Raw genomic sequence first — 13,699 nt, 5'->3', positions numbered from 1 at the left:
GTCTACAAAAAAGAATTTGAAAATAATGGACAGTTTGGCCATATTAGAGGTACATATAAATATTTCAGTAGAACAGAATTTGCAAATGATGGACTGTTTGTCCACATTACAGGTACATATAAATATATCAGTAGAACAAGTAAACAAGAAGCTTAGCTTATTCTATTCAATAAAATGGTAAAATAGAAAAGTCTCAGCCTTCATCTTAACAATCAATTTCTATGTAACTTGTGGGCAGGGATGGGAGGGGGAAAATGGGAGAAAGAGAAGGAAAGGATGACAATGTCCAAAAAGAGAAATGTGTTCATTTCCTGACTTATGAAATGGTAATGCCTCTGTACAATACCTTAAGAATAACAATGAAATTGCATTTAAAAAAAAAACACCAATGTTTTAAGCAAAAGTGCCTTCAGAAGCAGAACCCAGTTAAAACAATTGTTTCTTCCAAAATACAAAACAGAATTATGGCATTCAAATTGTGACCATGACTAAAACAAACAAAAAAATTAACTTAAAATTCATTCATGAATTGCTTAAAGACAAACATATTCTTTAGTAATTGTTGTTTGACCAACCTGGGCACTAGAGTGCGTAGACTCATCTCTAATTAACTACCAGAAAAAAACCCAGAAGTGACGCTGTGGCACAAGGGGCAGGGAGGTAGGCTTGAGCTGAAGAGCTCAGGGACAACGCCCAGGGCCATAGTTCAAGTCTCAAGACTGACAAAAAAAATTGTTGTTTGGGCCAGAAGCACTGGTTCACACCTGTAAATACCAGCTTCTCAAGAGAATCAGAGATCAGAGAGATCATAGTGGGGAGCCAACCATGCATAAAGTAATTCTCCATTCCAACAAATAATCCTTAATGGACACATTCCTTTAAAGAATTGAAATCCAAGGTTTGACTTTTCCAAAACACAAGACTCTATCCAAAAATAGTGCCCAAAAGATACTGGGGTTGTTGTGCCAGTGTCTGCCTGGAAAAGTTGCAGGCTTTGAGTTCAACCCATTACTAGCAACATAATTATATTCAAATTTTAGGGTGGGGGCAACACTGTTCAAAAAGAAATGTACCCATTATCTGACTTACGTAACTGTAATCCCTCTTACATAACCCTTATAATAATTTGTTAAATTAAAAAATAAAATATTTAAATAACATTTTGGAAACACAAGTATGGCTTGAGTTAAAAATCAAATGACACCCTGATCCCCTGAGATTAATCCCTAATCCTACCACAAAAATATATCCTGTTAGATGGAGTAAGACTCCATCTTGTGAGCATCACAGGGCACACTTATATAAACTCAGGTCTGATGCACATAGGCTCTATGGAATCGTCTATACTACCAAGCCCACAGCTTCCGGAGGGATGCACAGAGTGGTGAGGGAGGAAGGGAGCATGGCTTAGCCAAACATCAACCAAATCAATCCTGGCAATTAATGGGTGACAGATATTACAGCTAAATCACCCCCACATCCATTCAATGCACTTTCTACAGATTTAGGAAGGGGTGTGATTGGTAGGGATGAGGAAGAATGATGGAAGAAGTAACATTGACATTGATCAAAATTAGTTATATTCATTCTACTTTTCTGAATTGTTACTCATTTATACAGCTACTCAAAGATGATTTTTTTTTTTTTTTTTGCCAATCCTAGGCTTGGGCTCAGGGCCTGAGCACTGTCCTTGGATTTTCTCAAGGCTAGCACTCTACCACTTGAGCCTCAGCACCACTTCCGGCTTTTTGCTATGTATTTGGTACTGAAGAATTGAACCCGGGTCTTCATGCATGCTAGGCAAGCACTTTAACCACTAGGCCAAACTCCCAGCCTAAAAGCCAATATTTATTTAAACAATTAACAGATAGCAAAAGCCTAATGCATAAAATATTAGTGATTAGTTTAAAAGTACTAACTGCTTTATTCCTCTCTGCTCTCTTGGGGTCCAGGTATTCTAATCCATTTTTCAAATATTATTTTTCCATATATTTTATATTGTAATGAATAGAAAGGTTACATTATATTCACCAGATAGAAGGTGCATTATTTCACATTCATTGATACCCTTTCTCATGTTTTGGTCCCCATTGCCCTCCCAAAAGTCCATTTTTCTGTATTGCATGATATTTACAGTATTTTCATATTTGCAGATCTATAATAGCTAAATATATGTGAATTTGTTGATGGCCTAGAAACCAAGACTCTCCTGCTTGCAATCCCAAACCCCTCCTGCATGCAACTTGCACAAAGGCAGGAAAATCTAGCCTCTGACCTAAAATGCGTTGCATTTTCAACACCATTGATGTGTCCATGTATACATTTTACCTTGGAAAATTTCTACAACATTCTGATGAATGTTGATGATTGTCACCCCATATTAAATTAGACCATTCCCATATTTGGGAAACTTGTTGTCTACATGAAAATAATATAAAAATGAAACCTGAGCTAGGTACTGGCAACTCATGCCTATTATCCTTGCTCTAGAAGAGTTTCTTAAAAACTCAGGAAACTGGGCCAGGAGTTTGGCCTAGTGGCAGAGTGCTTGCCTAGCATGCCCAAAGACCCAGGTTCGATTCCTAGGTACCAATACATAGAAAAAGCTAGAAGTGGTGCTGGGGCTCAAGTGGTAGAGCTCTAGCCTTGAGAAAACCCAAGGATAGTGCTCAGGCCCTGAACTTCAAGCCCAGGACTGGCAAAAAAAAATAAAAAGAAAACCTCAGGAAATTATCTCTGGATACAGATTGACCTCTGTCCTTTCTCAAAGACACATATATGTTGCATAAAGAAGAGCAGACCAGAAATATATGAAGTTAAGAATATCTTCACTTATCAGTGCAAACTTTACTTTCTAAATACTGCTTTAAGAATCTTTAATGAAATGTATAATAAGAGAAAAGAAGACATGATTTATATTATGTGATTAACTGCTATTGCAAAATAAACTTAATCAAAAGTTAAACCATTAGAACAAGAATCCTCAATACTGCTGGATTAAGGAAAAAAATGAGCAAAAGAAACAATTTTTTGTGCCAAAAATAACCATCTATAAAAGTTTTAACAACTTAAATGTCATCCAAAATAGCCATGGCACTATATCATATTTAAGCAATTAACATAAAATGCAGGAGAACCTTCTAGAAAAAAAAGCAATTATATGAAAAGTATAAAAGGAGATTAGAATAAATGAGGACCTTCACAATGCTGACCAACAGGATGAAAATCTTCCTACCAATAATGTATAATTTTAATATGTTCCCCATAAAAATCCTGATGGATATTTTGGAAGAGCTCAATGAACTGATAAATAAACATAATAGAAATGTTTATAAAGAACACTTTGCATATTGTGCAGTTTGTTTAGATAAACTCTCATTAGAACAGATGCACCAAGGTCAAAAATGAACAGGTTATTCAGCAAAATGGTAAAATAGTCTCAGGCTTCATGGCTTAAGGAAAAGTAATTCAAGTATAATATAGGAAGTAAAATACCTTTCTAAGAGGCTCAGAATCTAGCTAAAAAGTGCTAATCTCCTGGGCAGGGAGTGTGACCTAGTGGTAGAATGCTCATCCAGCATGCATGAAGCCCTGGATTCCTCAGTACCACATACACAGAAAAACTAGAAGTGGTGCTGTGGCTCAAGGGGTAGAGTGCTAGCCTTGAGAAAGCCCAAGGACAGTGCCCAGGCCTGAATGCAAGGAAGGGAGGAAGGGAGGAAGGAAGAGAAAAAGTACCAATCTCTCTAAGACTACATAACTAAGAGTTGTAGCATTGAAATGGTGATCATGACAGAAAAGATTAGAAAAGAAGTAGCTTACAATTCATTCATGGATTACTTAAAGACAAAGATTGTTCTTTAAAAATTATTATTTGGGTTAAGAGCAGTGACTCACATTAGTAATTACAGCGACTTAGGTGCTCTCACAGTGAGAACCAACCTTGATTTTAAAAAAGTTATATCTCAACATGTAATCCTAAATGGCGGTGCATACTTGTTATCTAAGGCATATAGAAGGTTTTATGCAGGAGAATCACAGTTGGAGGATGGAACATTTCAAAAAAAACACACCCCCTATCTGAAATACAATTAATGCAAAAAACTAAAATAGAATTTTACATCTGAGAAAAATCAATACATAAGTCAGAGAAGTCCACATATCCACAACTGTCCAGAGACTAGTCTACCAAAAATGAGCAATGAGCAATGACTTGGCATCAATATGGTGACATTTCTGAAAAAGAGCTATAATTCTAAATTGCAGAAAAATAAAGCAGACAGGGTTACCTGTCTGCTCATCTGAATATAGCCTCTACTTCTGATTCACAGGCCATCGTGTGAAACTGGCTCATGTCTGAGATACCACTCATAGAGACATACAGGAGATTTCCAAAGAACTCCATAGGAAAGGAGTTCAGATATTCCCTGTGAAGTTGGTGCTATCAGGGGTAGGAAGCCAGTACCACCTGCCAATGCACACTTTTTTTTTTTTTTTGCCAATTCTAGATCTTACTCTCAGGGTTTGGGCTCTGTCCTTGGGTTTTCTCAAAGTTCGCACTGTATCACTTGAGCCACTGCACCACGTCCAGCTTTTTCTATGTATGTGGTACTGAAGAATCGAACCCGGGTCTTCATGCATGCTAGGCAAGCACTCTATCACTAGACCAAACTCCTGGCCCTCCAAAGCACACTCTTGCCTCACATGAACTGGAGAATCAAAAGAGGGCATCTCAGATACTTCTGTAACTTAAGGTTCTGGTAGAGATTTAGGGTCAGTCTCATGAACTCCTAGGACACTGAGAAGGATGAACGAAGGCCCATTTTTCACTATACTGGTCCTGCCATCTGCATGAGTATGAAGGGGCTGATGTCAACTTTTTTATTTTGGCCAAGTTTTCAGCCAAAAGCCAGTGACTGGATGGCAAGAGGTAGAGTTCTGACTGTGCTGGGCTGTTGAAGGGGACATTCTACAATAGCAGCAGCACCACCACAGCACCAGGAACAGCTGCCTCCTGGTTCTTCTTATTGGAGTGGTTTCAGGATTATGTTCAGACAGTACTGGGAGAACAGGACCCTCTGAGCCTTCGAGTCATTCTTCACAGGGCCACTTGGGGGTCTGTTTCTTCAGCATTCTAGTGGTTTCCCTTTACCCTAAAGTCGATTTGCTTCCCGGAACTGAATTTACAGGCTGACAAATTACACCAGTATGGCAGACAATTGCTCATAGGCTTCTTCTCATTGACAACGTTTACTTGCCATTCAAGTTCTTTCCACCATGCCGAGCCCTCCTTCTACCATTTGAAGTAGATCCCTTGCTTCTCTCTATCCTCATGGGAACTTGAGCTCTTTGAGGTTTACCGTGTGGCATCCCAGCTTGCAGTATCTAGCTAGCTATTCTACTCCCTGCTCACAGTCTTCCTGAGAGACTCACCTAGTTTTTTTTTCCCCTTGACCTTTTCTCTGACTCTTCTTGCTGATTTGGGGAATCATCTTGATATTGATTTCTGCTGTTCAGTACATGACCATCTGCCATGTGTTGATATTTGAATTAAATGGATTCAAATTAAATTAAATCTAAAATAGATAATTGGCCACATTAGCCAATACTTTTAGAGAAATACTCATGGGACCATGATACCAGACTGCACAGAGTATAGAATACTATGTTTATTGCAGAGCATTCTGTTGGACAACATAGATCTAAGGAAAGGTAGGACTCTGTATTTTATGTGTTGGCAGTATCGTTTCTTTTTTCAACATGGCAATCATCAGAGATACAACGAAATAATGAAAAAAATTATGGGCTTGTGAAGACAAGGATAGCATGTGTGCTTTTTCAAAAAACTATTTGGACTATTTGTAGGTGTAATGTAGAACAAATATATATGAATGGATATTCAACAGACATTTGCTAAAATTCTTATATTGGCAGTGCTTAGAGTCTGGGATTCTAGAAGAGATGATCTGTGTGGTTTTGTGGTGACAAATCAAGCAGTCAACATCCACACCAGTTTCTGTCCTTTTCCTGAATAGTTCCTTGCTATTACTGAAATCAAGGGCACACTGCATCCATGAGGATCTTGGAACCTAGTCCTTTGTTATTAGAAATAAATCATGCCGAAAACATCAAACTATGAAACAGATGAGTGAAAAAATACTTTTTCTATAATTCAAGTGAATAGAAATGCTTGATATCCATTACAACCCCCCCAACCATACTTTTAGGACAAAAAACCCCAAGTTCTCTCCATTCATGATCATTAAAGTTTTATTTTTGCTTTATTATGAAGGGTAGACATGAAATGTGTGATTTATTCTTTTATGTTATGCAATAATGTACTATAGATTGATAGTAAAATGATCCAAAAACGGCAGTTAGGGTTGCTGGCAATGCATCATGCGCAAACTTGGGGAATAGGATTGGCATATTATAATCTTAATAAAGCTGTCTGAACAGTGGTCTGACCATAGCTGTATTTTACTGAGATTTGGCCTTAACTAATACATCCACATCAGCTTTGTCTCCCTCTCCAAGACTTTTTTGAAAGTTGTCAATGAGAACATTATCCTCCTTTTTAGGGAGCTTCTGGTAACCCCCTTCTCTGGCAGCTAGTTGGGCTCCAAAGCTAACAAAATTGTGCACGTCCTGTAGCTTCTTACGCAGCCATTCCACCCTTTCCATTGAGGCCAGGTGTTTGCCCAGGTTGTGCATAAGCTGTATTTCACTGACCGCTCTCTTCCTAGGATGAACAGAAGCAGAAGGCCATTTTATTAGCTTCCCATGTCCAAATCATAAAAATAACCTTAAAAAAGCCACCACAAAGGGCCAGGAGTTTGGCCTAGTGGTAGAGTGCTTCCCTAGCATGTACAAAGACTTGGGTTCGATTCCTCAGTACCACATACATAGAAAAGCCAGAAATAGTGTTGTGGCTCAAGTGGTAGAGCTCTATCTAGCCTTGAGGAAAACTCAAGAACAATGTTCAGGCCCTGAGTTCAGTCCCCAGGACTGGCAAAAGAAGAAAAAAAACCCCACCAAAAAATCAAATAAAGTAAAATAAAACAAGCAAGTCCCATACATTCTCAATGAAGAGAAGGCTGCAATACTTACCTAACAGGTTTGCCATCCGTTTTTGTAAGAAAACAAATTACTAGCACAATCATCATTACTTTAGCCATGTTCTTGGTAGACATCATCTTCACTACAAGAAATGGCAAGATTAACACACTTAAAACATTTGCAGTCTTACAAACTATAGAAATACATCCATAGTAGCTTCACTTTGTAATCATATAACCAACCAGGCATTAAGTTGGTTTTCATGATAGGCTTTAGGAATGGGCATCTTTATATTTTGGTTGCATTAGTAATATTACATATCACACACTTTCACTGCAAAACTAAACAGGTGACCTTCAGTTAGACAACTTTCTAAGGTTTCTTTTGCTTATGAATTTAAGCTGCATAATACATATGAATTTTAAACTACCTTTCTTCTGAAGACTTACTCCCTTGATTTATATTGGTGACACTAAATGCTTATGTGATTGAAGTTGATCTCAGAATTAAAGAAATTGGTTAGCAAATGCTGTTTTCATGGTGAAACTTCATTTTAGGCACTTAACAATTATAAACACCAACCTTTCGCTGATTTCTTCATAGAGTTTTCTTCATAGCATTAAAAAGTGTGGGTCAAAGCACTTGGAAATTGTATAGAATTACTTGTAATATATATTTTAAATATATCTGGCAGTTTTGGAGCTTAAATTCAGGGTTTTGTACTTGTTAGGCAGGCATTTGACTAGTTGCTCCCCAGATAGCGTTTTGAAAATTTGAAATTTAGTTCTTAGTATGTGTCTGCTCTTATTCCTTAAACTTACTTCCTTAGCAATCATGCCTTTTAAAAAGCAACTTTTCTTTTGCTCCCCTTTGCTTGCAAAGCTGTCATATTACTAGAAAATATTTTGCTGGTTGTGCAGTTCAATAAATATAAAGGCTATTATTACAGGCATATTTTTTCTAAATGCTTATACTTATCTTAAAATACACAATCTCTGTGCCACTATTTTTTATTAAAGAATTTATTAACATTGATTTTTACATCATATTTCAAATGACATGTTTAACAAACAGGTATTCAAGAAGGGAATCTCTATATACAATCATTGGCACTTAGATTTTAGAACATAGTTAAAATTAGCCTGTGGGTTTGTATGTCATATATACATATTAATCTATGTAATAAAACATTATGTCTATAGAATCATAAATTTTTATGTCTATGTGGTTGTGTTTATATTTCCAATACCATGTCCATAGCATTGGGTACGCAAATATTGAGTCATCGCTCTTATACTGTTGTTTGGATCTAATAGCCACATATTAAGGATTATTTTAAAGGAACATTTTAAACCACATCCTTAAAAGTCACCTAAGAGGGCCTGGGAGTTTGGCCTAGTGGTAGAGTGCTTGCCTAGCATGCATGAAGACCCTGGTTCAATTCCTTGGTACCACATACATAGAAAAGCTGGAAATGGTGCTGTGGCTCAAGTGGTAGAGCACTAGCCTTGAGGAAAGCCCAAGGACAGTGCTCAGGCCCTGAGTTCAGTCCCCAGAACTCGCAAAGAAAAAAAAAGTCACCTAAGAAACTTCGGAACCTACTACATAGCTGTCCATTGTGAAGCAAACAGGTTTGGATAGAGTAACACAGGAAACTTTTCCTTGGGTTGTGTCTCAAATGAACACTGTGTCCAGAGGACTGGAGCACTGGTGTCCAATCCTAGCTTTGTCCCCTTCACCTGATGACCTCAGACATCTCTGCTTTGTCTCCTTCTTAAAGGAGAAGTGAGTTCCTTCACAGGAATGCCATGAAAAAACTGAAGTGACTTTAGAACATCATTAAATTCATTCACAACTTCCAGAATAGAAAAGTCTAGTATGTAAAGGAAGTTACTATTCAGCAATGAAAGGAAACTTTTCCAACTTCAGTATTCAGAGTGAGCTCCCAATGAACCAGAAAATAAACACTCTAGGTAAAGGTCCTCTGTGGGGGAGAAAGGATAATTTAATCCACTTAATTCATATTCTTCACATCCAGAATTATTCATGGAATACCAGCCAGTTTTAATTTTGAAAATTTGAAAGACTACCAAAGCATAGCACACCAAATGTTTCCTGATTTTCTGTAATTTCAGTGATTTTTTTAAAAGTATCTCAGAAGTATTTAATCACATTGATGAGTCATTTATTTAACAAATCTATTATCTTATTCTACCATTATCATATATTGTATTTAATCCAATTCAACTCATTACATTCTACCGTGAACAAACAGCATTATTTGTGGAATAATTTACATGAAGTCTCATGAAATTTAAAGATGACTTACCAGACAATGACATCAGAGATTTTGCACCTGTGCCACCAGCTGATGCTGCACTAACATGGAATAGCCTGAGGCAGCCCATGAACTGTGCTGTGGCGCCTCAGTGGTAACCCTTATATTAGATCTGCTTACCAGGAGGAGCTTTTATGTTGTTACAAATGTCACTCCTCAGATCTCAGTAATAGGATTGATGGAGTCCCACACCATCATTGGGCAGTACCCGCTCCTCTGAAGTTTTTGATAATTGGATAGCAAAAGCAAAACATCATGATGCTAGAGAAAGGGCTTGTCAAAATAACTCTAACCAACATTGGGTTGCACCATCTAGAAAAAAGTTCTGACATTTTTGATGACATTGAGTTGATTCTTTTAAGAACTCTAATTCCAAAGACTTTGGATGACATTGATAGTGCTTTTTAAAAATAAAGCCTGAAGTCCATCTCTGCTAACACTACTGATATAACAGTTGTGATAACAAATCACATTATGTTTATTTTATAGCCCTTTTCCAACCAGTTCCTATAACTTTTGAACTTCTTTCAAAAAAAGAAAAGAAAGAAAGTAAATTGGCTCATTTAGTGCTTTTCTTAGTGTTAAAATAATGTTTGAAAAGCTCTCAGTGCACACTTTTACAGCTTCAAAAGTGATTTTTAAATTCACTTAACTTACAATTTCTATGCATTCTAATGCGTCAAAAATAACATTTGATAAGCATTAACTGTACCCCCTACTTTACATACATTATCCTACTAGATATGATCATGTGATAATCATCACTATTTTAACCTAAGGAAACAGAAATTAGTGGAGATTATGGAATTCAACAGAGATGCTTTGGTTTTTGTCTTTGTCTTAGAAATGTAGCCCTTCTTTAAACTTCAGTCCTCCTGACATGGATGGACCTAGTGCTTTGCAATCTCTTTTTCCAGGGCTTGGGTCCTGATTCTCCTATTCTTCAACTGATGGGCAAGAGCTTGCTTCAAAAGCTAAGGAAAGTATCATGGTGCCTCTTGATTTCAAGTATTATTATAGTCTGCTCTTCACTGAGGAATACCCCTCAATATCCTTGTAGAGGCAGCTTGATTCCCAACTATTTCCAGAATTCTTTTTTAAAATTATTTACACAAGGGGAATTTAATGGTGATATTTTCATACATAGACTGAATCCCACCAACCTCTACCCTCTATCACTTTCCTTTATCTCCCTCCTGCTTTCTTGAAACAATTTCAACAAATTTCATTGCTTTATTTTCATATGTCCATATAAATTACTATTCACCCTCAATTATCCTCTCCATTTTTCCTCCCTTGCCCATTCAGCAAGTCTGTTTTGTTCCTCTGTCATTCATTTTTTAGTGTACATTAATTATACAAAGGGGTTTAATAATGGTATTTCACGTGTGCATATATTTTAATCAGAATAATCCCCTCTATTGCTCTTTTCCTATTTCCTCATCCACTATTAGGTCAATTGCAACTACTAATGTATCCATTTCTAGATTTCCTTATTGATTTGAATAGAGTTTTTCAAAGTATTCCTTCATGATCCTCTAGATTTTACTGGTCTTTACTGTGATGCTCTTTTTTGGGGGGAGGGGAACATTTTAATTTTATTGCAAAAGTTTCTCTCTCTGTCTCTTGCTATTTTAATTCCTGGTTTCCTCTTTTCTTGTTCAATTTAGGGCTCTTCCTCCTCTGTGATGCTCTTTTATTTTTGGTCTCTAGTTTTATTAATTTGGCTCTTTCTCTTTCTTCTTTTGGCTGGGAATTTATCAACCTTAATTATTTTTGTTAAAAATTATCTTCTTGTTTCATTAATTTTCTACCTAGTATTTTTTAGTTTTAATTTCATTCATTTCTTCCCTAATTTTTATTTCTTTCCATCAGCTAATTTGGGGTTTGGATTGTTCTTATTTTTCTATCAGCCTGATGTATACCATTAGGCTATTTATCTGAACCATCTATCTATTTATTTATGCTTTTCTCTTAGCGCTGTTTTGCTTTTGCTGTATATCAAATTTTGCTATAAATTGTGGTCTCATTTTCATTTCAGTCTAGAAATTTTTGGATTTCATCCCTGAATTCTTCAATAACCCCTATTTCTTCAGTGTCCTTCAGAAATGTTTTGTATTTGAATATTTTGCATTTTTAGGCTGTTGGCGAGTTCTAGTTTTATTCTTTTATGGTCTCATATTATATAATAAGTTTGTTCAATTTTCTCCTGTTTGCTCAGACTTGCTTTATGCTGTAAAATGTTATTGATTTTGGAGACAGTTCCATGGGCTGTTGATAAGAATGTGTATTGTGCAATTGCTGAAAAAAATACTCCTGTTTTGGTAAACTTTTTTAAAATTTATTTTTATTGTAAAGGTGATATACAGAGAGGTTCAATTTACATGATTCAGGTAATGAGTACATTTCTTTTTGAACAGGGTTACCTCTTCCCTAGTTTTCTTCCAGTTTTTTTTCCCTCCCAGCCTCCCTCCCCTATAAGTGGTATAGTTCATTTTCAGTGTAGTGTCTAGTGGGAATCACCAATGGATTGGTTCACCCTTTGTCATACCATTCTGTGCCCACCATTACCATCCCCCAAATAGATAAGCCTACATACAAGATAAAAAGATACAGAAATCAAAAGCAACAACAAAGAAGAAAAAAAACACGAATAACAAAATACCTCTTATTTCCATTTGCTGAGTTCATTTCAATAAAAATCATTTTATATGATCACATGCACATAGCTATTGAGCCTTTGTGATTCTCTCCTAAGAACATTCTCCTTTGGTCTCACTGTGTGAGTGTTTAGCGTCCGGTTTATCATCATGTTCAAGGGTCTTTTACCCTCCATTGTGTTTACTTGTATGTTTGTGGGCACATTCTAATTACTACAAATAAAGTAAACCATACAATCTATATTTCTTTGGTTCCAGCTTATTTTGCTTAATATACTTTTCTGAAATGCTCTTTAAAATGTTTGTTAAATCCATTCAGTTTATAATGGCATTTATTTTCATGTTATTTTTATTTTTTGTTTGTTCAGATAGCAGGTTTATTGATAAAACTGGGTTATTAAATTCTCCCACTATACTTGTGCTGAGATCTACCAGCACCTATAAGTGACAGGTATTTGCTTGATGAACTTGGGTAGACAACAAATTATCAGGGTCTAAGTGTAAAGTTTTCTCCATTTGAGGGAAGTGGACTGACATAACCACCATAATCATGATTTCACTGTCTTCCTCCAATTACATTTTTTTTTTGCGAGTCCTGGTTCTTGAACTCAGGGCCTGGGCACTGTCCTTGGACTTTCTCAAGGCTAGCACTCTACCACTTGAGCCACAGCACCACTTCAAGAGTTTTTCTGTGTATGTGGTACCGAGGAATCGAACCCAGGACTTCACATATGGTAGGCGAACATTCTGCTATTAGGCTATGCTCCCAGCTCCTCCAATTACATTTATCTGTAGAACAAATTATCCTGAAAGTAACAATATTAAACTACTTTTACAGAAAAAAATAATCTACTTAGACAATAGTCATTCATTCATGGGCCAAAAAAAATACATCAAAGAAATGCTATCTGTCAAGGGTTGTGCTCATCACTAGAGTTTTGAGACAGGATCCTTGCTCTTAAACACATAATTTTAGCATAATGTGACAGGTGTCCTACTAGAAATATGAATAAATACTTTTTTTTTTGCCAGTCCTGGGCTTGAGCTCAGGGCCCGTCTTGAGCTCAGGGCGTGAGCACTGTCCTTGGACTTTCTCAAGGCTAGAACTCTACCACTTGAGCCTCAGCACCACTTCCGGCTTTTCTATATATGTGGTACCAAGGAATCGAACCAGGGGCTTTGTGCATGCTAGGCAAGCACTTTAACCACTAGGCCAAACTTCCGGCCTGAATAAATACTTTTAAGAGCACAGGGAGCACCTAAACTTTCCTGAAGTTATGGAAGTTGTTTTAGTGAGAAACTGTAGTATGCTCAGGGGTGATTAGATTTCCCATCAAAGGAAAGTAGAAAGGACAGAGGGGACAGCAAGTGCAAATAAGTGGAGGCCATGAAGACTGCATGGGGAGCAAATGGTAGTAGGATGATGAGAAAGAAGTAAGATGGGTACAGTTCTGGAGGCCTATTTATTGTATGTGTGCTAGAGAGTTTGGTATTTTCTATCTATAACCATAAGGTATTTGTAATACTTCTGTGTCCTTTAAATTTTTCAAAGGACTAAGTGACCTTCCCACAAAGAAGAAATATAGCTGCCCAGATTTAATGCGTAGTTTATCTAAATCATCAGGCTTCTGGAACAGCAGAC

The 13,699-nt window shown here is 36.9% G+C and overlaps 1 protein-coding gene across 3 annotated transcripts; it reads right to left on the bottom strand.

Annotated features, from left to right (window-relative positions):
• Window positions 1-6,305: 6,305 nt before the first annotated feature.
• On the bottom strand, window positions 6,306-8,603 carry Pth (parathyroid hormone). Of its 3 annotated transcripts, XM_090348952.1 has the most exons (4): window positions 8,432-8,598; window positions 7,642-7,668; window positions 7,111-7,201; window positions 6,306-6,742 (listed from the first exon to the last, which is right to left on the bottom strand). In XM_090348952.1, exons 1-4 carry the CDS (start codon window positions 8,514-8,516, stop codon window positions 6,481-6,483), a joined length of 465 nt encoding a protein of 154 aa, XP_090205078.1. In that variant the 5' UTR covers window positions 8,517-8,598; the 3' UTR covers window positions 6,306-6,480. The 3 variants fall into 3 exon arrangements, with proteins under 3 accessions (XP_090205078.1, XP_090205081.1, XP_090205080.1); XM_090348955.1 differs by lacking the exon at window positions 7,642-7,668 and having other exon boundaries at window positions 8,519-8,603; XM_090348954.1 differs by lacking the exon at window positions 7,642-7,668.
• Window positions 8,604-13,699: the final 5,096 nt, after the last annotated feature.

This window comes from Megascapheus bottae, chromosome 16 (assembly GCF_031878675.1).
Source record: "Megascapheus bottae isolate mThoBot1 chromosome 16, mThoBot2.hap1, whole genome shotgun sequence".
Taxonomy (NCBI): domain Eukaryota; kingdom Metazoa; phylum Chordata; class Mammalia; order Rodentia; family Geomyidae; genus Megascapheus; species Megascapheus bottae.
The sequence above is the reverse complement of the archived record's forward strand: the minus strand, read 5'-3'. Positions and strand labels throughout refer to the sequence as shown.